General features: G+C 41.1%; 1 protein-coding gene across 1 annotated transcript; it reads right to left on the bottom strand.

The window, feature by feature from the left end:
* Positions 1 to 6,613: 6,613 nt before the first annotated feature.
* On the bottom strand, positions 6,614 to 12,046 carry LOC309869762 (keratin, type II cytoskeletal 6B-like). Its single transcript, XM_082741383.1, has 9 exons — positions 11,442 to 12,046; positions 10,298 to 10,512; positions 9,866 to 9,926; positions 9,613 to 9,708; positions 9,324 to 9,488; positions 8,676 to 8,801; positions 7,625 to 7,845; positions 7,374 to 7,408; positions 6,614 to 7,260 (listed from the first exon to the last, which is right to left on the bottom strand). Exons 1-9 carry the CDS (start codon positions 11,979 to 11,981, stop codon positions 7,007 to 7,009), a joined length of 1,713 nt encoding a protein of 570 aa, XP_082597509.1. The 5' UTR covers positions 11,982 to 12,046; the 3' UTR covers positions 6,614 to 7,006.
* Positions 12,047 to 24,082: the final 12,036 nt, after the last annotated feature.

The following is a 24,082-nucleotide window of genomic DNA, read 5'->3' on the forward strand; positions in this document are numbered from 1 at the left end:
TTTTTTCTATTATAGGATCTCATCCAGGATCCTCCACTACATTTAGTCATTATGTCTCCTTAACTCTTGTCTGAGACTGTTTGTCAGGCTTTCCTTGTTTTGATGACCTTGAAAGTTTTGAGGAGCAGTGGCCAGATATTTTGTAGATTTCCACATTTGGCCATTGGGCTTTGTCTCCTGTTTTTTCATGATGACCCTGATGTTATGGTATTTTGAGAGGAAGATGTTTTTGGCAATGAGAATTGCCATTCTCATCACATATTATCAAGGGTACATGCTATTGACATGATTTATCACTGTTGATGTTAACCTTGATCATCTGGCTGAGGAAGTGTTTCTCAGATTTTTGTAAGGTCGTTATGAAGTTATTCTTTCACCCCTTTCCTTCATACTCTTTGGAACAAAAGCATGCAGAGCTTACACTCGGGAGGGGCGGAGTTACTCACTCTCTGCTGGAAGGGAGGCACCTATGTAAATAATTGGGAATTCTGCACCAGAGTAGTCTATCTTCCCTCATTAATTAATTAATTTAATCATTTATTTGTATCCGTATGGGCTCATGATTATTTATTTTATATTTTCATTACAATCAGATATTTCTTCCTCCCTTCCTTCCTTCCTTCCTTCCTTTCTGGTAAAAAAACTGTTCCAGTTTGACCATTAGGAGCTCTTTCAGTGGGCTTTTTTATTATTTCCTAAATTTTTGGCACTGAAAGATGCTTTAGAGTTATTTTGTGTATTTCTTATCCCAGTCCTAGAATCTGTCATTTCTCCAGGGAGCCTTCTTTATTCTTAATGGTGTTAGTCAGGGTTTTCCAAAGAAACAGAGCCAAGCAGATACACACGCGCATGCATGCGCACACACACGCACACACACACACATATACAACATATATATGTACAAAAACACATTATAGATTTATGACATATACAATACAGATAATTATATATAAATAAATATAGTTATATATCATAAATCTATAGTAAATGTTTTATATATATAATAAATGCTTTTTATATAATATATAATCACATGAACTAGTTCCTTATAATATATCTTTTTTGCATGTATCTATATCTATATATGATATTTGTATGCACATATATAATATATATATTTATATATAAAGTGATTTATTACAAGCCATTCACTTGTGTAATATGGAGGCTGGCAAGTCCAAAATCTGCTTAGTTGCTGTTCCAGTTCAAGTCTGAAGGCTGGAAAGCTGTTGCAGAGCCAGGAAATGCTGATGCCCCTGTTTGAAGGCCCTCAAAGCAAGAGAATTGATTCTTTAGGGGAGGGTCAGACTTTTATTCTCTCTAGACCTTCAGAAGACTGGATAAAGCCCACCCACATTATGAAGGGCATTCAACTCCACACAAACTACAAGCTTAAATGTTAATCTCATCTAAAAACTTTCTGATATAAATACCCAGAATGAATTTTGGCCAAATATCTGGGCACCTTATGGCTTAGTCAGCTTGATGCATAAAATTAACCATCACACTTACATGGGTCATGGTATTAGAAACCAAGATCTGGGTGCTAGATGTGCCACTAGAGTGTCATTGTTTCCAGGTGCCCTTAGGTGGTGGAGGTAAAAAAACCAATGTGTACATTCTAGCATTTCCTGCATATACACATATCTATAAATGTTACCTTATGTAACCATCTGTATCTATGCTAAACTAACCATAAACCCATGCTGATGTCTACATCTTTAATTTTTATCATAAAGATAATTTTAGCTTTTTCCTTTGCTTATATGTAAACTTGCACCAACAGTGAGAAACCTGGCTCTAAGCATACGCCATCCATTTATTTAATTTTTTAATGGCATATGTGTATAGCGGCTTCACAATTATTATACCTTATCCCTATGGAAATCAACCTTATCAACCATAGCATGTATGTATAGTTCCTCTTAGCCTTTAGTCTTACAGATTCCACTCATTTCCAAAGTTGTTTAGGTTAGACTTTATCTCTAACCCCTTCCGTGAGGTTGTTTCATACATCTGTGATACAGTAGTTCTTTTTTCCACATTTTACATTTCAACTTGGGATTGCTCAATCTTATAATTATTCCTTTTTAATTTGCACACACAGAGAGAGAGAGAGCAAGCACAAGCAGGAGGGCCATCAGAGCGAGAGGGAGGAGCAGGCTCCCCATCGAGCAGGGATCCCAACATGGGGCTTGATCCCAGGACCCTGCCTGAGCCAAAGGCATATGCTTAACCAACCAAACTACCCAGGCACCCTCTTTTTAAATATCAAATATTAAATTTCACTCTTTCACTACAAAATTCTGTGAGTTTTTAACAAATTCAGAGTATTGTTAATTCACCATTACAGTATCACAGAGAAAAGTTTAATGCCCTCAACGTCATCCTGTGCTTCACTTATTTAACCTTGCAATAGTCTTTTGCCTTTCCATATGAGACTATGGGCTCTGAAAAACAATCTGAGGGTTTTGAAGTGGCAGGGGGTGGGAGGTTGGGGTACCAGGTGGTGGGTATTATAGAGGGCACAGATTGCATGGAGCACTGGGTGTGGTGCAAAAATAATGAATACTGTTATGCTGAAAATAAATAAAAAATAAATTAAAAAAATGAAAAAAAATTTAGCATCAACTTGTTAATAATCAACAAAAGATCTTGCTAAAATTTCAATTGAAATTGTGTTGAATCTATATAGCAAATTGGGAAGAATTGACATCTGAATAATACTGAATCTTCTAATCCATAAATATACAATGTCTACTCTACACTTACACTTTTGATTTCTTTCATCAGTATTTTATAATTTTCCACACACAGATGCTCTTAATATTTTATTAGATTGATACCTAAGTACTTAATCTTTTGGTACTACTATGAATGATACTTCTTAAATTTTCAACATTCACTTCTTTACTACTGGTATATCAAAAAGCAAATGACTTTTTATTTTATTTATTTTTAAAAAGGTTTTATTTATTTATTTGAAAGAGAGAGAGAGACAGAGTGAGAGAGCATGAGAGAGATGGTCAGAGGGAGAAGAAGACTCCCCATGGAGCTGGGAACCTGATGTGGTACTCAATCCCAGGACTCCGGGATCATCACCTGAGCTGAGCCAAAGGCAGTCAGTCACTTAACCAACTGAGCCACCCAGGTGCCCCGCAAATGACTTTTTAAATAGTAACGATGTATACTACAACTTTGTTATACTGGCTTTTATTCCAGGAGATTTTTGACAAAATCTTTCAGATTTATACATTGACTATCATGTCATCTGGGAATAAAGACAGTTTTATTACTTCACTTCTAATCTGTATAATTTTTATTGTTCTCTCTCATCTTACTGCACTGTCTGGAACTTCCAAGACAATGTTGAATAAAAGTGGAGAGAGAACACATGCTTGTCTCATTCTCAACCTCAGAAAAAAAGGGTCCAGTCTCTCACCAGTAAGTGTGATATGAGCTATAAGATTTTTTTTAATGTTCTTTATTAAGATTAGGAACTTGTCCTCTATTCCTTGTTTGGTGAGTTGCCTTTTTTAAAAAAAATCAAGAATGGATGTTACATTATGTTATGTAATTTTTTTCTGCATTTATTAATATAACCATATGATTTTTATTCTTTAGCCTTTTCTATGGTGAATTACACTGATTGATTTTGAATGTTGAATCAGCCTTGCATGTCTATAATAAGCCTCATTCATTGTGGTGTAGAATTCTTTTATACATCATAGGACTCAATTTGATAATATTTTGCTGAACATCTTCATGTCCAAGATCAGAATAGATATTGGAGTGTACTTCACTTTTCTGGAAACATCTTTATCTGGTTTTGATATTAAAGTAATGCTGTCCTCATAGAATGAGTTAGAAAGTGTTCTTCCTGTTTCTATTTTCTAAAAGAGATTGTCAAGTATTGGTACCATTTCTTTTTTCATAGTTTTGGTAGAATTAACTCATGAAAATATCCAGGCCTGGTACTTTCTTTTTTGGAAGGTTATATATTATTGATTTGGTTTCTTCAATAGGTACAAGACTATTACCATTATCTGTTTCTCCTTGTGTAAACTCTGGTAGTTTTGTGTCATTCTAATTTGGCCAATTTCATCTAAATTATCAAATTTGTAAGTATTGAGTTGTTTGTAGTTTTTCTTGATTATAGTTTTGATGTCCCTGCACCATATGATTTTAATTTAAATCCATATATGCATATACAGGTTTTTAAAATTTTAATTTATTTTTCAGTGTACCTGTATTCGTTATTTTTGCATGACACCCAGTGCTCCATGCAATCTGTGTCCTCTGCAATACCTACCACCTGGTTCCCCCAACCTCCCACCCCCCTCTTCAAAACCCTCAGATTGTTTTTCAGAGGCCATAGTCTCTCATGGTTCACCTCCCCTTCCATTTTCCCTCAACTCCCTTCTCCTCTCTGTCTCCCCTTGTCCTCCATGCTCTTTGTTATGCTCCACAAAAAAGGGAAACCATATGATAATTGACTCTTTCTGCTTGGCTTATTTCTCTCAGCATATACAGGTTTTTAACTTCATTTCTGTGTATTTCTATATCCCAGATAAAATTCTTTGCCAATTATTTTTTTAGTTGTTTTTAAAATTTTTTTTAAATAAACATGTAATGTATTTTTATTCCCAGGGGTACAGGTCTGTGAATCGCCAGGTTTACACACTTTACAGCACTCACCATAGCACATACCCTCCCCAATGTCCATAACCCCACCACCCTCTCCCTCCCCACCGCCCCCCAGCAACTCTCAGTTTGTTTTGTGAGATTAAGAGTCTCTTATGGTTTGTCTCCCTCCCAATCCCATCTTGTTTCATTTATTCTTCTCCTACTCCCCTAACTCCCCATGTTGCATCTCCACTTCCTCATATAAGGGAGATCATATGATAGTTGTCTTTCTCTGATTTACTTTTTTCACTAAGCATGATACCCTCTAGTTCCATCCATGTCATCGCAAATGGCAAGATTTCATTTCTTTTCATCAAAAGTATAGTATTCCATTGTGTATATATATATACCGCATCTTCTTTATCCATTCATCTGTTGATGGACATCTAGGTTCTTTCCATAGTTTGACTATTGTGGACATTGTTGCTATAAACATTCGGGTGCATGTGCCCCTTTGGATCACTACGTTTTTATCTTTAGGGTAAATACCCAGTAGTGCAATTGCTGGGTCATAGGATAGTTCTATTTTCAACTTTTTGAGGAACCTCCATGCTGTTTTCCAGAGTAGTTGCACCAGCTTGCATTCCCACCAACAGTATAGGAGGGTTCCCCTTTCCCTGCATCCTCGCCAGCATCTATCATTTCCTGACTTGTTAATTTTAGTCATTCTGCCTAGTGTGAGGTGATATTTCATTGTGGTTTTGATTTGTATTTCCCTGATGCCGAGTAATTTGGAGCACTTTTTCATGTGTCTGTTTTTGCCAATTATTTTACTTTCCATTATTCTTCATGGGAATATTAGTTGTGTGGTGAGTGGGCTTAGATTTTGGAAGCCAAATGTCATAAATCTGGTATTAGATAAATCCTGTGCAGAAAGTGAGTCAGTGCCAAAATGAAAGGCTACCTCTGCTCCCTGCAGGAATGGTTAGAGGAGAACACAGCAAAATACTGATACAGCGGGATCCAGAAATACCTTAATAAATTAGCCAATCCTTGAGAATTTCTCTTGTACTGAGAGTTGGGGTTAGGGGCATGGAGAAAACGGACTGGAAACAGTAACTGGCCCTCAGGAAGTAGAAGTTAACAGACCATCCTTGCACTGTATCCTGTTTTCCCTTAACCATTCTTAGAAGTCAAAGTGGGCCAGGGCACACCTAGAAGGGATGTGGGACCATCTCGCAAGAGCAACAGGACTTGGCTTCTTTGAGCCACCATGAAAGCCTTATCAGGTAAGGAAGAGGGAATTTCTATTCTCATTCTGCCTTCACACTTCAAGAAATCAGCATATAAGTTTTGTGCCTGCATTTTTGGACCCTTAATTTGTCCAGTTACAGAGTTTTCAATTTTTTCATATTGTGAAGATCGTTGGAATTCACATCGACATACATACACCCTCCTGCATTTGTACTATTTTCTCAGGATACATTTCTAGAAGTATAATTCCAGTTCAGGGATATACACATTTTAATTATTCTTCATACACCTTGTCAGGCAAGTTTCTAGGTCATGAAGGCAATTACAAGCAAAAATCAAATATCTTATTCTCTTGCCAATGGTCTTTTGCTGTAATTGGGAAGATAACATATTTCTTTGGGCATTATGGGTAGCCACTGGGCAAGTGGCAGAGAAGTCTTAGAGACTAAGTTAGAGAAACTAAGCTACTATTACGTAATACAGGCAGTAAAAATAACTTTATAATGATGGTAGACCAGATCCTTGCCACTCCATTTGCCAAAAATGTATATGGAATCTGATCTGGGAAGGAATTCTGAACATCAGGATACCAAACGGCAGTTTGTTGAAACTGTCTGAAGGAAGAGAGTAAAGAACATGGGTATTGGGAGTATCTATCACATGATAAGACACTTGTGCAATGAAAAAGCTAAAGATTTAAAAGTGATAAAGCAAGACAATACTACACCATAAATTATAATATAAATCTGCTTTATTGCAATTAGAAGAGAGCAAAGAACAGAAAATGTCACAGAGATACAAACCATGTTTATCACACACCTGATTACTTGTGCTTTCATAACCATTGTGAGGGAGGATCTCAATGTTTGAAAGATGGGAATTCCTGGGCCAGTAAAAGCAAGAAGTTGCCTTATTCTGAACCAAGATCCAGGCAGTGACCTTCTGATGGGGAGCAATGGAAGCTCAAGTGGGGCAGGTAGAGACAGTGAGGTGACATGAAGGTGCTCAGCAACTTCAGCTCAAACTCAGAAAGTAAGAGAAATCAGAGACAAGAGAGAAGTGGCCCAAGAGAGGGCAATGCCGCTATAGACGGGGACAACGTGGGACCAAGAGCCAACGGCAGGACTTAGTGCTTGTAGCTCTTCCTGCTGGAAGATGAGGTGGTGGTGTACTTGATGGTGGAACTGCTACCTCCAGAGGAGCTGAAGCCACCCCCCATGCCTCTGCCACTGCCGGAACTGAAGCCAGCTCCAAGGCTGTGGCCGCTGCCATAGGAGTAGCTGCTGCCTCCGCCCAGGCCTGAGCCACCGCCCATACCGCTGGCACTGCCATAGCCACCAGCGCTGCCATAGCCTCCAGACACGGTGGACTGCACCACAGCTGTGAAGGAGAGAGGGACAAAGACACACAGGACACAGTGAGCTCATTCTGCCAGCTTCAGTCCAGTCAGAGGAGCACAAGGGCAAGGGAAGGAGGTGAGCAAAGGTACTTACAGATGTTGACTTGTCCAACGCCTTCGCCACTCAGCCTAGGAAGGGAGAAGACACGGGGGGACATGAGACCTCAGAGAGCTACCAAGGGACCAGAGTGGGAAGCCTTGATGTGAGGGGAAGCTGCCTTGGAAATGGTTCTCTGAGAGTAGCCACTATGGCCATAACTAGGGTGCCTTCAACTTGTGCTCATGGCCCAACATCCTAAACCTGGATCCAGGATGTTTGAGGGGCTTGTGTGATGAGTTACCCACCTGCACTCCTCGCCCTCCAGCAGCTTCCTGTAGGTGGCGATCTCTACATCCAGGGCCAGTTTAACATTCATCAACTCCTGGTACTCCTTCAGCAACCTGGCCATGTCCTGCTTGGCCTTCTGCAGGGCATCCTCCAAATCAGCCAGCTTGTTTTTGGCATCTTTGAGGGCCATCTCCCCACGCTGCTCAGCATCAGCAATGGCGGACTGCAGGTTGGCACACTAGAGGAGGAACATAGGCAGGATGAACTCGAGATTTAGTCCTCCAAAGGATACTAAACACACTTCTTTCTAGTGAGGAAGAGTTCCAGAGTCCAATATCATAGAAAAGGCCTTCTTCCTCTTTTTGTCCAGTCTTTCTCTGTTCTGCACAAATGAGTTAGTCTGGGAGCCACATGAGAAAACCTGTGCCCTTTTATAACCTCCCTGCACTATACTGGACAAAATGCCAGCAGATTTGGAAGAAATAGTCCTACTCATTTCTTTTGAGTGCCATCTTCAAAGCCAGACAAGGATCTCTTCTGGTGACCTCACGTGGATGCCACACTAACTTATACAAAACTAGGAACATCCTCATTTAAGCAGATGAGCTTCACATCTAGCTGTGGAGATCTTGACTTCCTCACTCCTAACAGATTCTATTACACTTGGGCAACACTGATCTTCACCTTTGGTCCTTGCTCAACTTTCTTTTTCCATTGAATCTTGAGCAGATTTGAAGCAATCTTGCCTTGTCCTGACCTCTTTTCTTTACTGACTTGTTTCATATATTCCTAAAACAACCTTTTGTTTTAACTAATCTCTTTTAAAAGCTCCAAGACTATCTTTTTACATCTGACTGACTGGGATTATTCTTGAGATGTGACTGTATCATTCTGTAGAGTTGGCATCCATGTGCCCTGATCTGTGGGAATTCTCAAAGGTGGGAGCTGTGTGTTCTCCCCTCTCTCTGCTGTTCCCTCAATTCCAAGCATTTCCCAAAGGTGGCTGACAACCACCTAGTGGTGTAGCAAGGAAAGGATGTTTTTCCTCTCCAGAGCCCCCCACCATACCTGCTTCTTGACATGGTCGATCTCGGATCTCAGCCTCTGGATCATGCGGTTGATCTCAGAAATCTCCTGCTTGGTGTTGCGCAGGTCGTCCCCGTGTCTGCCTGCTGTGAGCTGCAGCTCCTCATACTGAAATCCAGGGAGAGAGAGAGAGAGAGAGAGAGAGAGAGAGAGAGAGAGAAGATGATGTATATGGGCTTTCACATCCCAACAGTGGCTTGCCTTCCAAACAAGGCATTTAACACATTTAGACCATGAAGCCAGTGGTTTCTCCACAAGGGTTTTTAGGGAAAGTTGACGTGGTCCAAGGTCATTGGATACTGTACATTGATCACAGACCCTCTCTCTAATGGACCACTGTCTGCCTAGTTCATTTGTGGACCAACAATGTTCTGTATCCTGTTTCTGAGAGCCAGGATCAGGGAAAGGACAAAAGCAAAGAACACTAGGTCTTTATCTAGTGACTTGGGTTCTTGACTTATCAAATTTGGACATAAATTCTGTAAATGCCTGGTCTAAGAGGGCATGGTACACGTCTTATGAGAAAATATCAGTTTCCTTATAGCAGATTTCCCAGCAAAGTCTGTAGCCTCACTAGTGATCAGGTAGGGGACACGGGCATTCCTGGGCGGCTGTCAACTCAAGGCTCACCTTGCTCTGGTACCAGGACTCAGCCTCAGCCCGACTCCTCTGAGCGATCTCCTCATATTGGGCTTTGACTTCAGCGATGATGCTGTCCAGGTCCAGGTTACGGTTGTTGTCCATGGACAGGACCACGGAAGTGTCTGAGACATGGGTTTGCATCTGAGACAGTTCCTGCAGAGCAGAAGATGGTCAGATCATCTTTTCCTGTGGCACTGACTGATGTATCCAGTCCCAAGATTTCCCACCCTTTGCAGAGTCCCATCACAACAAATAAAAGAGGAGTGGTGATGCTTACTGCGTCATACAGGGCTCTGGTGAAGTTGATCTCATCTGTGAGAGCATCTACCTTGGCTTGCAGTTCAACCTTATTCATGTAGGCAGCATCCACATCCTGGGGAATAAGCCAACAACTTGGAGTCAGCTGAGCCCTTCTTCCCAGTCTCTACACCTTTGAGTCTCTCCCTCTATTCCCCTCTTGGATGTGTGCAGAGACCCAGAGTCCTCCCCCTCTACAAAGGAACATGATCCCCTGATCTTCATCAGCTCACCTTCTTCAGAGTCACAAATTCATTCTCTGCTGCTGTGCGCTTGTTGATTTCATCTTCATATCTAGAATTAGAACAAGGTAAGACATAATTGAGCCAGAGATGGAGATAATACAGCAAGATCAGCCTGGGATCCCCACTTTCCACAAAACAGATAGGTCCAAATTGAGTTTTCCTGCCACTGACCCCCCCCCACACCTTTTGTGTATGTGTGGGTGTGTGTGTGTATGTTCCCCCAATTCCTCATTTCTTTTCTCTCCCACCCACCTCTATGGCCCATTTGTTCTTTGGGGGTTGTTTTGGGACAATGATTATGATTTTCATTTCCATGGACCTGTTTCCATACGGAGCCATGCCCACATCTGGACCTGGTCACCTGGCAGTCTTCAAGCATCTGCTTCAGGGAACTGAAGCCCCTTTTCTCCTTGAACTCACTTGTTCTTGAAGTCCTCCACTGTGTCCTGCATGTTCCTCAGCTCTGAGTCCAGGCGGCCCCTCTCCCCCAGGATGCTGTCCAGCTGTCTCCTGAGGTTGTTGATGTACTGTTCAAACAAGGGCTCCAGGTTCTGCCTCACAGTCTTGGTGCCCTGCTCCTGGAGCAGAGTCCACTTGGTGTCCAGGACCTTGTTCTGTTGCTCCAAGAACCGCACCTGGAGGAAGACAAGGTGATTATTTGCCGGAGAAAGCAAAGGAGAAAGAGGTAGACATTGTCAGGTGCCCAGGCACGCCTGGGGTGTCACCCAGCACGCACCTGGGCTACTACACAGCATATACAGAGGCTCAGGCTGACAGTGTTGCACCCACAAACCTATTGCCTTCCCACTCCAGTGGTGCTGTGTGAAATTCTTCCATGGACATATGAAGTCTTCTCACTAGGTAAGTTATGCTGCTTATCAATGACGTTTAACAGTTCTTTTCTTTTCATTGAAAACCACAATCATATATTTCCCCATTATGTTGCACAGTTTTTTAAAAAATCGTACTTCAGCTAAAAGCATATTAAATGTGTAGAATCTAACAATTAAATCCAATGTGGCTAATGATTGGATTCCAGTAACTTCTGTTTTAGTACATGGTTGCCCTCTACAAGAAACTTCTTAATGCTCATGCTCTGGTTCTACACAGTTAGTATTCCTATGGCTATATAAATGTTTCTAGGTCTTTTTCTTCTAAGCCAGGCAGATGTCCTTTTCTTTTCTTTTTTTTTTTTTCTGACTCTTTCCTCATGCCCAGAGTCCTCGAGGAGATTTCTGCTGGCATTATTTTTTAATCTCTAGGAATCTCCAGAAGGGAAAGCTAACCCATTCCATTCTCTCACTGCCTTCTTTTGCTTCATGCTTATCAAAAGTAGAATATTCTTCCCTGGGAATGATGGATACTTAAGAGACCCAGTGGTTTTAAATGATTTCCATCACCTTCTGCCTGTTGTGAACATGGAGCCCAACTGGCATCTCAGGGGAGAGCGAGTCCCAGTCCCCTTCTCCCTCCCTTCCTCCTGAGTCTCCCCTAGTAGGACACTGGTTGGTTGTCTAGTTTGGGGACTCTGGAATCCCAGTGGAGACAGGTGCTCATGGCTCACCTTGTCAATGAAGGAGGCAAACTTGTTGTTGAGGGTTTTGATCTGCTCTCGCTCCTCAGTCCTCACCCTCTGGATGGTGGGGTCGATTTGCAGGTTCAGAGGAGTGAGGAGATTCTGGTTGACGGTGACCTCTTGGATGCCTCCAGGAGGGCACACAGGGAAGCCAGAGCCCCCATAGCCACCAGCAAAGCCAGGTCCACCACCGAGCCCAAAGCCACCACCAGGTGCACCACCAAAACCAAATCCACTTGAGGCTCCACCTCCATAGCCAAAGCCGCCTCCAACTCTGCCACCATATCCACCACTGATGGCACAGCTGCCCCCTCCGATAGAGATCCTCTTGGAGCCACCCAGGCCATAGAGGCTCCTGCTGCCAAAGCCGGCTCCTCCACACGCTCCACCGAAGCCACCACTGCCCCTGGAGCGGGACACGGAGACACTGCTGAAGCCAGAGCGGCAGACCCCTGGGACTCTGGCTGAGCTGGCGCTGAAGCCACGGTGGCTGATGCTTTGGCTCCTCATGGTAGATTTGCTAGACATGGTTTCTGAAGAGGAGAAGGCTGAAGAACGTGTGAGAGGCTGAAGGGTAGGGCTGAGAGGAGCAGATCTGTGAGATGAACCTCCCGGCAGCAGTTTATATATGGTGAAATGGGTTGGGCTCCGTCCTGGAAGGTGAGCTTGCAGATTGGGAAGGGCTGATCTTTACAAATAGTGAGATCAGCCCCAGCCTCTTAAAGGTATGAAACATGAAGATTGCTTCTTTGGCTTCCTTTAGTCATGGAGAAATTCTCTTGCCTTCCAGCCTTGATGATCCCAACACAATAAGCCTGGATGTGAATTCACTGAAGTCATGAGTTAGTCATTTTCTGAAACAAAGGAGACAAGGAGCTGATTTGTGATAATTGTCCCTTCCTTCTGCTTACTCAGACACTCCTCTGTGTGCCCCCTTCCCACACAGGTTTTCTCCTCTTCAAGCACCACCCTTCCCATCAGGGTGGGACTGACTCTTGAGTTCTTATAGGCATTTGCCCAAAGGCCTGCACAAGAAGTGGCCTGCAGTGTTTTTCATCATGTTTCTGCCTGTCCTTCTGTAACTCCTGGCTTCTTCCTGGTGGCCTGGGCATGAATATGGGGGCTATACTGGGGACGTAATCTTCCTTTGAAAAACAAAGGGCCAGAAGAGTTGGGTTTTTACACTGTGTAGTCAACATTTGTTCTCTGTCCTATGTGATAAGCTCACCAATTGGCAGTTTCCTGAAAGGACAGGAGACATCACCAAAGACAACTCTGTCTAGAGACCTGACTTCTGCACCTCCCTCCCCAATTTTTGCTTCCCAATGACTTGTTATTATGCACATTTTTTGTCCAACTGGAAACCATAAACACTTTTTTCGCTCCTGTTTTAGAATGATCACTTAGAACTTAAGAAATCTAAAATGAATATGACAAAAATTATTGAGGAAATTACTGAATTTTGATTCCAACACACTTTGACACTTCTGAGGAATAAAAAAGCAGACACCTTAATGGGGTGTGTACAGAAAGTTGAGGGGCATATGGAAACAGTGAATCATAATAATGTGCCCTTACATGTGTGATTATGTCACATGTAAATTCCAAATTTATATTTCTAATCTCAGCACTTAAAATCTGAAATGGCTATACACCTCAGAGGGAAAGAAGGCTGTGAGAGAGTGTGGTGTTTGGCCTGAAGAGGAATGAAGTCCTTTTCTCCCAGCCCACACATTAGGTGCTGAGCACCAGGAGCACTGAGGGCAGTTTTAGGCATGCTGTTCTGTGAGAACACATGGGTCAATGGCAACTAGCAGAGGAAGGACAAACTCGCACATTGAGATGACCAGAGAAAAGCTCTTGTTACTATCTTAGAAATGTCTCATCTCTCCAGTGTTTTGGGGTGCACAATATCCAGGAGAGCAGGTCATTTCCTGCCCAAACGAGGTGCTATCTAAGCATAGGGAAGAGATACCTTCTCAAGACAACGGAAACAGCTCCCTTCTCTCCACCCTCGTTGCACAATGTGCTTCCACCCATTTCTGGGAAAGAAGTGTTCCTTACCATGGCATGGTGTTCTGCTCTGTTCTACTGTCTTGAGATGGAAGTTTGGCATAGATGTTGCAGGAAGGGTAGGAAGGATTGGCAAGTCAGGTGGGAGCAGCACACATTTTCCCCAGTATTTATATCTATAGCTGCTTTCACAGTGCGGTGGTGGAGTTGGGTGGTTGCCACTGAGTGTGCATGGCTTACAAAACCTAATAGAGTTACTATGTGGCCCTTTAAAGAAAAAGTATATCAACCCCTGGTTAAGAGCATAGGCTCTGGAGATGGAGTGCTCAGGCTCCTAACTAGGCTCATGTGTGTCTTTGAAAATTATTCATTTTTATAGTTGTAAAGTGGGGTCGAAAATAATATCTACCTCACAGTGGGGATTGGAGGAAATAATGCAGAAGCTTTAGCATAGGGCCTGCACAGAAGTACTCCATTAAGCTGAGTTAATATCACTATTACAATGCAAGTAGGAAGAAGATTGGTGAGTTCAGGGATACATGAGAATCCTCAAGAACTGGAACCACAGGTACAGCTGTGCGTGTGGTGGAGGGGACAGAGACAGAAGAAATGATGCCAGCACCGAAGGTCTGTGTCCTATTGGTAAGGACCTGGAGGCCACATATGGGGGTTTGCACTTGCTCCCAGAAGCAGCACAGCACCATGGAAGTCAGAAGAGCCTCAGAAGCAGAAGTATGATTTATAAGTTTGCTGGTGCTCAAAGCAACAGGACAGGGGAAATTTCTGCTCTAGTGCAAATGCAGCTTCCTACCCAAGTGGTTGGAAGGAAGCAGTGGCCAGAGAGAAGGAGGATCTGTGTCTTTGACAGGAGCCGAGCAGACTGCTCTCTCTGTCCTGTGTGGGGTCAGTCTCCCTTGGGCCATCCTCTGCTGGGCCCTCTTCTGTTCTCAGGGCTCTGCATGCAGGGACAGGCTGCCATCAACCAACATGGATGACCAGATCAATGCCTCCTTTAGTACTAATTTTATATCTTCTCTAGGGTGGGAGAAGACTCATCCTTGAATAAGTGTGTAATTCAGTAGTAGCAGCAGAAACTTCACATTCAACCAGTTATCTGGTCAGAGGATGGTTTGTCTTGAACATTTTACCCACTTCCCAGCTTGGCATGTGCACCAGAGAGCACCAGCAATATAAACTATTAAGTTTCATTTCCCCACACAAGTATTTCTCCTATCAATAGATTTCTAAGACACTCTGTAACATATTATTTTATATTATGTTCTCTCTAAGATATATATAAAGATACATTTTTTCCCCAAGATTCGCATCACTACCTGCCAGGGAATGATGCCTTAAAACCAATTCTGGAAATGCTGACTATTAGTGAAGTCAGCTAGGAAGGCTCATGAGAGCGGCTGTAGGCTCCTACGACAGCAGAGGAGGAGTTACAGTGGAGGGGCCCCATGGCAGGTCCATTTCTGATTTCACTCTTTCCTTTGTACTTGGTTCATTTGCCCTTGATTTTCTGTATCTTTGACTGCAGGGAGGTACCCTCTCTTCTGCATTCTAGTTTGACACTGCCGTTCTGGGATAAGCTGTCCTTTTTCCTCCTCTACAGTCCAGTCTTCTGCTCTCTGCTCCTGCTTCCACACTCAGGAGAGGGATGTGCTCACAGGGGACCTGCTGGATGGTTAGAGAATTGATTTCTTCAATGAAATCTCTCCAGCGTTCCTGAATCATGTCCCGTGGTGGTTATATTTTCCCAGAGGAGCAGGGTGGAGAAGGCCAGACCTTCATAACAAGATTGAAACAAAGGGTGATAGTTCAGGCAAATATGTGAGAGAAACTAAAGCAAGCAACGTGAGTAACACCGATGACAGCTAGCCTCCTCCCCAGAAGGCTGCCGAACCCAGCCTCTTTCTTCTGCCAGGACATCCTCCATTCATTGCTGTTGTCTGTTGGTCTTGGAATGAAGAAGGCCTTTGTTCTAGGGCCCCGGGATTCACCTGCGCTCCTTGCATTTTTCCCAGCATGGAGGAAGGCAGCAAGGAAGCCCAGAGCCCGAGTCCATGCAAAATCTGCCTCAAGAGGAATTTGCCTTGTCTTTCTGCCTCCCTGGGTGGAGCTGGCAGATGAGACTAAGGGCTAGGCTATTGTCATTATCCATCAAAAGTTTAAGACTGAGTGCCTAACCCTCCCAGCCCCAGTGCAGGATGATGCTGTTCAGAGGGAATCCCACAGACCCAGTCCTGTCCCTAGGGAGCACCCACTGAAAGAAAAACACATGCAGCCACCTGTGTAAAGACTGTAGACAGTAGCACCCAAGTTGGAGTAGAAAGGCAGCCTTCTATGATCTACAGAGCTGTTCAGACAATATGAAAACTTCCAAAGCTTCACGACTTTGTAACTAAGTAACTGTCGTGAACATATAGTTGCACTAAACTGTAGAAATTCCCTTGTATTTCTCAATTTCCACACACAAGGTGCATCCATTTTTGCAGAGAATACAGTGACAGGGTCATATATCTGGACATGAAATTTGAGTGGCTTTACCCACAGCTGCTGGAAGTTTCTGACAACTCCTGTCTTCCAGTGGGGTGAGGCTCTACCTCAGGTTAGTCATGGAGTCCAGAGGCCACTAAAAGAACACCTTCCACGGTGCTCAGTGAGATGTTCAGTTCAGAGCATTGCCTGTCTGTGGAACTGTGGTCCCGGACCCCCTGACACCACCCCATGTGACCTCTAGTATAAGTTGAGAACCTCATATTTGTCCTGCTTCTTCCTCACAGCCTGGAAGTAATGAAGGGAAGCATTGTGGCTATCATTTCAACCACCAAAAGTAATATGCACAAAAGGTCTGGGATGAATTGGGTTACAATTACTAGCATTTAGGATTGATGCATGTCATGTGCTTTGAAGGACACAAATTGAGTGTTTGTACAATTATAGAAAAACTCTGATGTTCCTTTAAACATTGATTTTGGTGCATATTCCTATAAAACCTAGTTACTGCATAACACATTTTTGAAAGTGTTCATTTCTTTTTGACTCACGCTGTACACACTGGTCTTGGGTCGGTAAGGGCATTTGAATGGTTGAATAACTGAAAGGCGCAAAATTAAGCTGGGATTGGGACAGATTCAGATGAAGGGGACAATGCTTGCCTTCCCTGATCAACATGGAGAGACAGTAGCACTCAAGTTGGAGTGGAAACACAGCCCTTTATGACATATAGAGCAATTCAGACAGTATGGAAACTGGAATAAGTGAAACATTATGAGGCTCTGAGGCAAGAAGCAATTTTGGAGGCAGAAAGATCTTTCAAAAAGATTTGAGAAGCCTTACAGCAGGGCTGGAGTAGATCAGGCCTGGGATGAGCAGGGTGAAAGGTCATGGGTGGGGAGCCTCCTATCATGTGTATGAGGTCCTCCATAACAACCGGGGTTGAGGAGAGCCTAGCCAGCCCTCCCCAGGCACCGACAAAAGTTCTAGGTGGCCTGGCACTGGCAAAATTTCTAGGTAGCCTGGTTTCTGCTTCTCTCCACCAATTCCCTCATGTCCCCCACCTCCTATCTGTATCCTGCCTCCTTAACACTGAAGTGTCCACCTCACTAGCCTCTGTCATAGAAACAACAATGATAGTTGGGTAAAAATATTCCAACAACCCTCCAGCGAGATGCACAAAGACCTGGTTTAAATACTGTAAGTGGTTGGTTGAGATGCAGCCTATGGGATGATGTCTTACTACATCTGCCTATTGGTGAGACATCCTTAATGTCAGTATGGGGGGGAAATACATCTAGTTAATGATGGGTACGTTGGGTAAGTCCCCCCAATTCAGGATGATTTGCAGTAATTCCTACCCCCAAAAATGCATCTCAAAATCATCTGGCTCTTATTATGAATATCCTAGAGAGCAAACATGCCTCAGAAGTGCTCTTCTGAGATTTCTTGGCTTTAGTGACAACTTCCATCTGTTAATCCTCTGCAATCTCACTTTAAGCCTGGGTTTAGGATTAGTGACAGATCTTCAATGATGTGATGTGGGCTGGGAGCAAACAGTCAAGAAAGAATTCTTGAAATGTCTTCGGTGCAAAAAGGTGCTTTTATTACCGCACAGGGACAGGACCCGTGGGCAGAAGGAGCTGTTCTGGGGTCATGAGGAGTGGCTGATTATATCCCTTCTAGTTATTGGTGGCTAAGAATAGTGGAAGTCTCTAAGAAATTTGGAAACAGGGTTTTCAGGACCACAAGGGACTAACCACTGCTAAGATAGGGTTATTTACTATTGCCTAGTAAAAGTCAGTCTTGACACTCTTCAGATGTGTTTCAGTGGCACGTATGCCCTGGAAGTCATTGACAATAAATTCTCAGGAGCATTTGCAGCAATCAGGGAGAGTGACACTAACAAGAGCAAAGCTACAAGGGTAAAGCAATGAAGCAAGTCCTTGAAAGAGCTGTAGGACTATTGCAATCCATATGCCTCAGGAATTCTGCCTGGAAACTGCCAGCCATGTCTGGCCCTTGCTTCCTTTTTCTCCCCTCAATAGATTCTTTGGCACAAGTCTATGGAACTAACGTGCTGAAGGAAGCCTCAGGGGGTCTGATAAGTTCAACTTCTTTCCCATTTTCCTCTAAACTTTCCTCAGCTGCTTCCAGGAAACAGCCTGGATTTTTCCAAATAGGCATAGAAGAACAGAGCGTTTGTACCCTGTGGTAGAATCTGTTGACTGGGTATTCTAGAGTCCATTCCCAGTTCCATACTTTCCTTCCCATCTCCACTATAGAAACTTGGAAAGTGAGACATTCTTTTACTCAAGATCTTTAAGAAGTTTATTAGATATAATTTATGTACAGTGAAATGCACAGATCTTTAGTGGGGGGTTCAATCAATTTTGACAAACCCATGCACTTCTGTAACCCACACAATATCAAGATAGAGAAGATTTCTGTTATGCCAGGAAATCTATGTCCTTTAATCCCACTGCTCCCAGGCAATCACTGTTTTGAACTTTTCCATCTTAGATTAATGTGTTCATTTTAGAATTTTTAAAGGAATCAACAGTATATACTTTAAAATATATATGTATTGCTATATATTTATATATTGCTATATATTTATATATAGCATATATATATAGCTATATATTTATATATTATATATTATTTACATATGTGTGTGTTTGGATTTGTTTACTCAGCAAAATGTTTTGAGATTCACCCAGATTGTTGTGATAGTTCATTGTTGATTGATAGTTCAGTCTCTTTTATTGCTGAGTGATGTGCCATGGTATAAATATACCACAGTTTCTTTACCCATTCTGACTGATGAGTATTTCCAGTTTATTACCTTCCATAAAATGGTTATGAACATACTCGTGAGGCTTTGTGTGGACATACGTTTTTAGTTAAAACAAATAAATACCTGGAAATAGAACTGTTGCATCAAAAGTAAATGTATGACCAGCCCAGCCAGGTACATCTCACCAGTACCATAAACACGTGCGTGCGCGCGCACACACACACACACACACACACACGAAACATATTTCAGTCTCCCAAAATGATTGTACCATTTTTAAAAATTGGTAATTTTTTTAGTTTTAATTTTTTAATTTTTAGAGTTTTAAGTTCATAGCAAAATTGAGTGGACAGTACAGAGAGTTCATATATACTGACCCCTCATGTATATAGCCTCCCTTACTATCAGCATCCCTCACCAGAGTGGTACGTTCGTTACAGTTGATGAATCTATGCTGTTATAAACATCACATGTAGGTTTTTGTATGGACATAAGTTTTCAGTTCATTTGGGTAAATACTGAGGAGCATAATTTCTGGATAATATGGTAAGACTACGTTTAATGTTGCAAGAAACTGCCAAACTGTTTCCAATGTGGCTGTACCATTTTGTATTCTCATTAACAAGGAATGGAGTTCCTGTTGCTCTATGGTCCTCATCAGCATTTGGTATTGTCGGGAGTTTTAGATTTTCACTATTCTAAAAGGTGCATAATGGCACCTCATTGTTTTAACTTACATTCTCCTAATGACATGTGATGTGGGCGTCTTTTCATATGCTTATTTGCCATCTGTGTATCTTCTTTGGTCAGCTGTCTGTTAAGGTCTTTGGCCTATTTTCTAATTGGGTTCTTTGTTTTCTTTATTTCCCCCCCCCCCAAGATTTATTTATTTTCTTTAGGAGGGGAGGGGCAGAGGGAGAGTGTCAGGCAGACTCCATGGCAAACACAGAGCCTCACTTGGGGCTCAGACCCCATGATTCTGAGATCACAACCTGAGCTGAAACCTAGAATCTGATGCATTAACTGAGTGCATCACCCAGGTGCTCCTGGGTTGTTAGTTTTCTTACTGTTGAGTTTTAAGAATTCTTTATATTTCAGACAACAGTCTTTTTAATTGGATGTGGTTTTTTTGCAAATATTTTCTCACGGTCTGTGGCTTGACTTCTGCCTCTTGACAGTGCCTTTTGCAAAATAGAAGTTTTTAATTTTAATTAATCTAGTTTATCAATTTTTTCTTATAGTTTTCTTCTTGTTTATCAATTTTTTTTCTTATTGTTTTCTTATTGTTGAATTTTAAGAGTTCTTTATATTTCAGACAACAGTCTTTTTATTGGATGTGGTTTTTTGCAATTATTTTCTCATGGTCTGTGGCTTGACTTCTGCCTCTTGACAGTGCCTTTTGCAAAATAGAAGTTTTTCATGTTAATTAATCTATTTTATCAATTCTTCCTCTCATGAATCATTCCTTTGATATTGTTTCTAAAAAGTCATTGCCAAACACAAGGTCATCTAAATTTTCTCCTATGTTGTCTTTGAGGGTTTATAGTTTTGCATTTTATGTTAGGTTTATGATGCATTTTGAGTTAACTTCTGTGAAAGGTGAAAGGCGTTTAGAATCATTTTTGCACGTGGATGTCTGGTTGTTTCAGCACCATTTGTTGGAAAGATTGCCTCTCCATTGTATTGCTTTTGTTCCTTTATCAAAGATCTATTGGCTATATAAGTCTACTTCTGGGCTCTCTGTTCTATTCCATTGACTTATTTATCTATTCTTTGACCAGTGGCACACTGTCTTAATTACCATAGCATTATAGTAAGTCTTAAAGTTAGATAGTATCAGTCCTTTGACTTTGTTCTTCTCATTCAATATTGTATTAGCTATTATGATTTTTTTGCCTCTCTATGCAAACTTTAGAATCAATTTGTCAATATCCACAAATAACTTGCTGTGAATTTGATTGCAATTTCATTGAATTTATAGATTAAATTGGAGGAAAAACTGGCACCTTAATAATATTGAGTCTTCTTATTGATGAACATGGAATGTCTCTTCATGTGTTTAGTCCTTTGATTTTGTTCATTAGAGTTTTATAGTTTTCCTCATATAGATTTTTTATATTTCTTTTCAGCGTAACAGAATTCATTGTTTATGCACCACACCCAGTGCTACATGCCATATGTGCCCTCCATAATACCCACCACCTAGCTCCCCCAACCTCCCACCCCCCGCCTCTTCAAAACACTCATTGTTTTTCAGAGTCCATAATATGAAACATGAGAGAGATTTTTTTTTTAAAGATTTTTTTTTTATTTATTTGACAGAGAGAGATCACAAGTAGATGGAGAGGCAGGCAGAGAGAGAGATAGAGGGAAGCAGGCTCCCTGCTGAGTAGAGAGCCCGAATCGGGACTCGATCCCAGGACCCTGAGATCATGACCTGAGCCGAAGGCAGCAGCTTAACCCACTGAGCCACCCAGGCGCCCGAGAGAGATTTTTTTTAAAGATTTTATTTATTTATTTGACAGACAGAGATCACAAGTAGGCAGAGAGGCAGGCAGAGAGTTAGAGGGGGGAAGCAGGCTCCCTGCTTAGCAGAGAGCCCGATGTGGGGCTCAATCCCAGGACCCTGAGACCACGACCCAAGCCGAAGGCAGAGGCTTAACCCACTGAGCCACCCAGGTGCCCTGCCTCATACAGATCTTATATATACTTTGTCAGTTTGGGGGCTGCTAATGTAAATGGAATTGGGTTTTTAATTTCAAATTTCAATTTTCATTGATGGTATACAGCACAGCAATTGGCTTATATATTAACTACATACCTTGCAGCCTTTCTATAATCACTTATTAATTCTAGGAGTAGTTTTTAATCAATTATTTTGTGTTTTCTACATAAACAATTAATCTTCTGTGAACAAAGTTTCATTTCTTTCTTCCTGGTCTGTGTACCTTTTATTTCCTTTTCTTGTCCTAATGCATTAGCTAGGAACTCCAGATATTAAAAAGGAGCCATGAGGAGGAAAATCCTTGCCTCATTCCTGACCTTAGTGGGAAAGCTGCTAGTTTCTTACCATTAACTGTGATGTTAGCTGTAGAATTTTTGTAGATGTTCTTTAACAAGATGAAGAAGTTGCCCTCTATTTCTAGCTTGCTGAGGTTTTTTTTTTTTTAATCATAAATGGTATAGGATTCTGACAAATGGTTTTTCTGAGTCTACTGATAAAATTGTGTGATCTTTTTCTCTATAGCCTGTTGATGTGATTGTTTATAACCATTGATTTTAGGATGTTGATCCAACCTTATATATACACTTTAAATAAATCTCACTTGCTCATGATGTATAATTCTTTTCAAACATTGTTGGATTCAATTTGTTAACATTTTTCTGAGGATATTTTAATCCATGTTTATGATAGATTTTGGTTTATAGTTTTCCTTTTGCATAATGTCTTTGTCTGGTTTTTGTATTAGGTCAATGCTGGCCTCATAGAATTAGTTAGGAAGTGTTCTTTCTGTTTCTTTATTTTGAATGACATTGTGCAGAATTGGTATAATTTCTTCCTTAAATGTTTCATAGAATTCACTAGTGAACTCATCTGGGCCTGATATTTTTTTTATTTTGGAAGGCTATGAATTATTGATTTGGTTTCTTCAATAAATAGAGACTTGTCAAGATCATTTATTCTTATATGAATTTTGGTAGGTTGTGTCTTTCAAGAAATTTCCCCATTTCATCTAGGTTATCAAATTTGTGGTTATAGAGTTTGTCCATAGTATTCCTTTATTATCTTTTTAAGGTGCAGGGGATCCATGGTGATGTTCACTCATTCATTTCAGATATTAGCAACTTACGTCTTTTCTTTTCTTTTTTTTTTTCTTAGTTAACCTGGCTAGAGGCACATTAATATTTTTGATTTTTTTTTCCAAAGAACCAGATTTTGGTTTCATTGATTTTTTCCTATCAATTTCTTGTTTTTATTCCATTTATTTCAGTTCTAGTTTTTATTATTTATTTCCCTTTGCTTACTTTGGAATTTATTTCTACTTACCAAAGATGGATACGTAGAGTATTGATTTTAGGTGGTTCTTCTTTTCTAATGTATGCACTCAATTCTATAAATCTCTTTCTAAGCACTGCTTTTGCAGGATCCCACAAATTTTGATAAATTATATTTTCATTTTCACTTAGTTCAAAATATTTTAAAATTTTTCCTGGTATTTCTTCTTTGACTCACATGTTACAGGAATGTGTTGTTTAATCTCCTCATAACTGGGGATTTTCCCATTATCTTTCTCTTATTCGGTTCTGATTTACTTCTGTTGTGGTTTGAGAGCATGGATTGTATGACTCCTGTTCTTTCTATCCTGCTGAATGTTCCATGTGAGTTTGAGAAGAATGTGTATTCTGCTCTTGTTAGATGAAGTATTCTATAGATGTCAATTATATCCAGTTGATTGATGATGCTATTGAGTTCAATTATGTCCTTATTGATTTTCTGCCTACTAGATCTCTCCATTAATAATGGAGGGTTGTTAAAGTCTCCAACTATAAGAGTACAGGCATCTATTTCTCCTTGCTATTCTATCAGTTTTTGCCTCATGTATTTTGGTGCTCTGTTGTTGGGTATAAATACATTAAGGATTGCTGTATCTTTTTGGAGAATTTATCCCTTTATCATTAGGTAATACCCTCTTTCTCCCTGATTATTTTCCTAGCTCTGAAGTCTGCTTTTTCTGAAATTAATACAAATACACCAACCTTATTTTAATTAGTCTTAGTATAGTATATCTTTCCCCATCTCTTTACTGTTACTCTGGGTATGTCTTTGTATTTAAAATGAGTTTGTTGTATTCAATCTTCACTTGGGTCTTGTGGCTTTGATACATTCCAATAATCTCTCTTTTAATTGATGTATTTAGCTTATTGACCTTTAAAGTGATTATTGATATAGTTGGATTAATAGCTACCATATTTGCTACCTTTTCTAGTCATTGCCCTTGATAGAACTCCCAGAGTTAAAATTCACAAAATGTGATTGTCCCCAAAAGACTGACCCCCATTTGTATGTCTTCATTGGAGAAGTGTCTGTTCATATCTTCTGCCCATTTTTTATATGATTGTCTGTTTTGTGTGTGTTGAGTTTGAGGAGTTCTTTATAGATCCTGGATATCAACCTTTTGTCTGTACTGTCATTTGCAAATATCTTCTCCCATTCCGTGGGTTGCCTCTTTGTTTTCTTGACTGTTTCCTTTGCTGTGCAGAAGCTTTTGATTTTGATGAAGTCCCAAAAGTTCATTTTTACTTTTGTTTCCTT

This window comes from Mustela nivalis, assembly GCF_964662115.1.
Source record: "Mustela nivalis genome assembly, chromosome: 7".
In the NCBI taxonomy this organism is placed as follows: Eukaryota; Metazoa; Chordata; class Mammalia; order Carnivora; family Mustelidae; genus Mustela; species Mustela nivalis.

Bases quoted from the DNA above. Each gene is read 5' to 3' on its own strand.
- LOC309869762 (XM_082741383.1), bottom strand. From the start codon at position 11,981: ATGTCTAGCAAATCTACCATGAGGAGCCAAAGCATCAGCCACCGTGGC. The intron at 8,802-9,323 runs GTGAGCCTTGAG...CCTGGATTTCAG, and splicing joins AGTCCTGGTACCAGAGCAAG to TATGAGGAGCTGCAGCTCAC. The intron at 7,409-7,624 runs GTGGGTAACTCA...CTCCCTTCCTAG, and splicing joins CTGGAGGGCGAGGAGTGCAG to GCTGAGTGGCGAAGGCGTTG.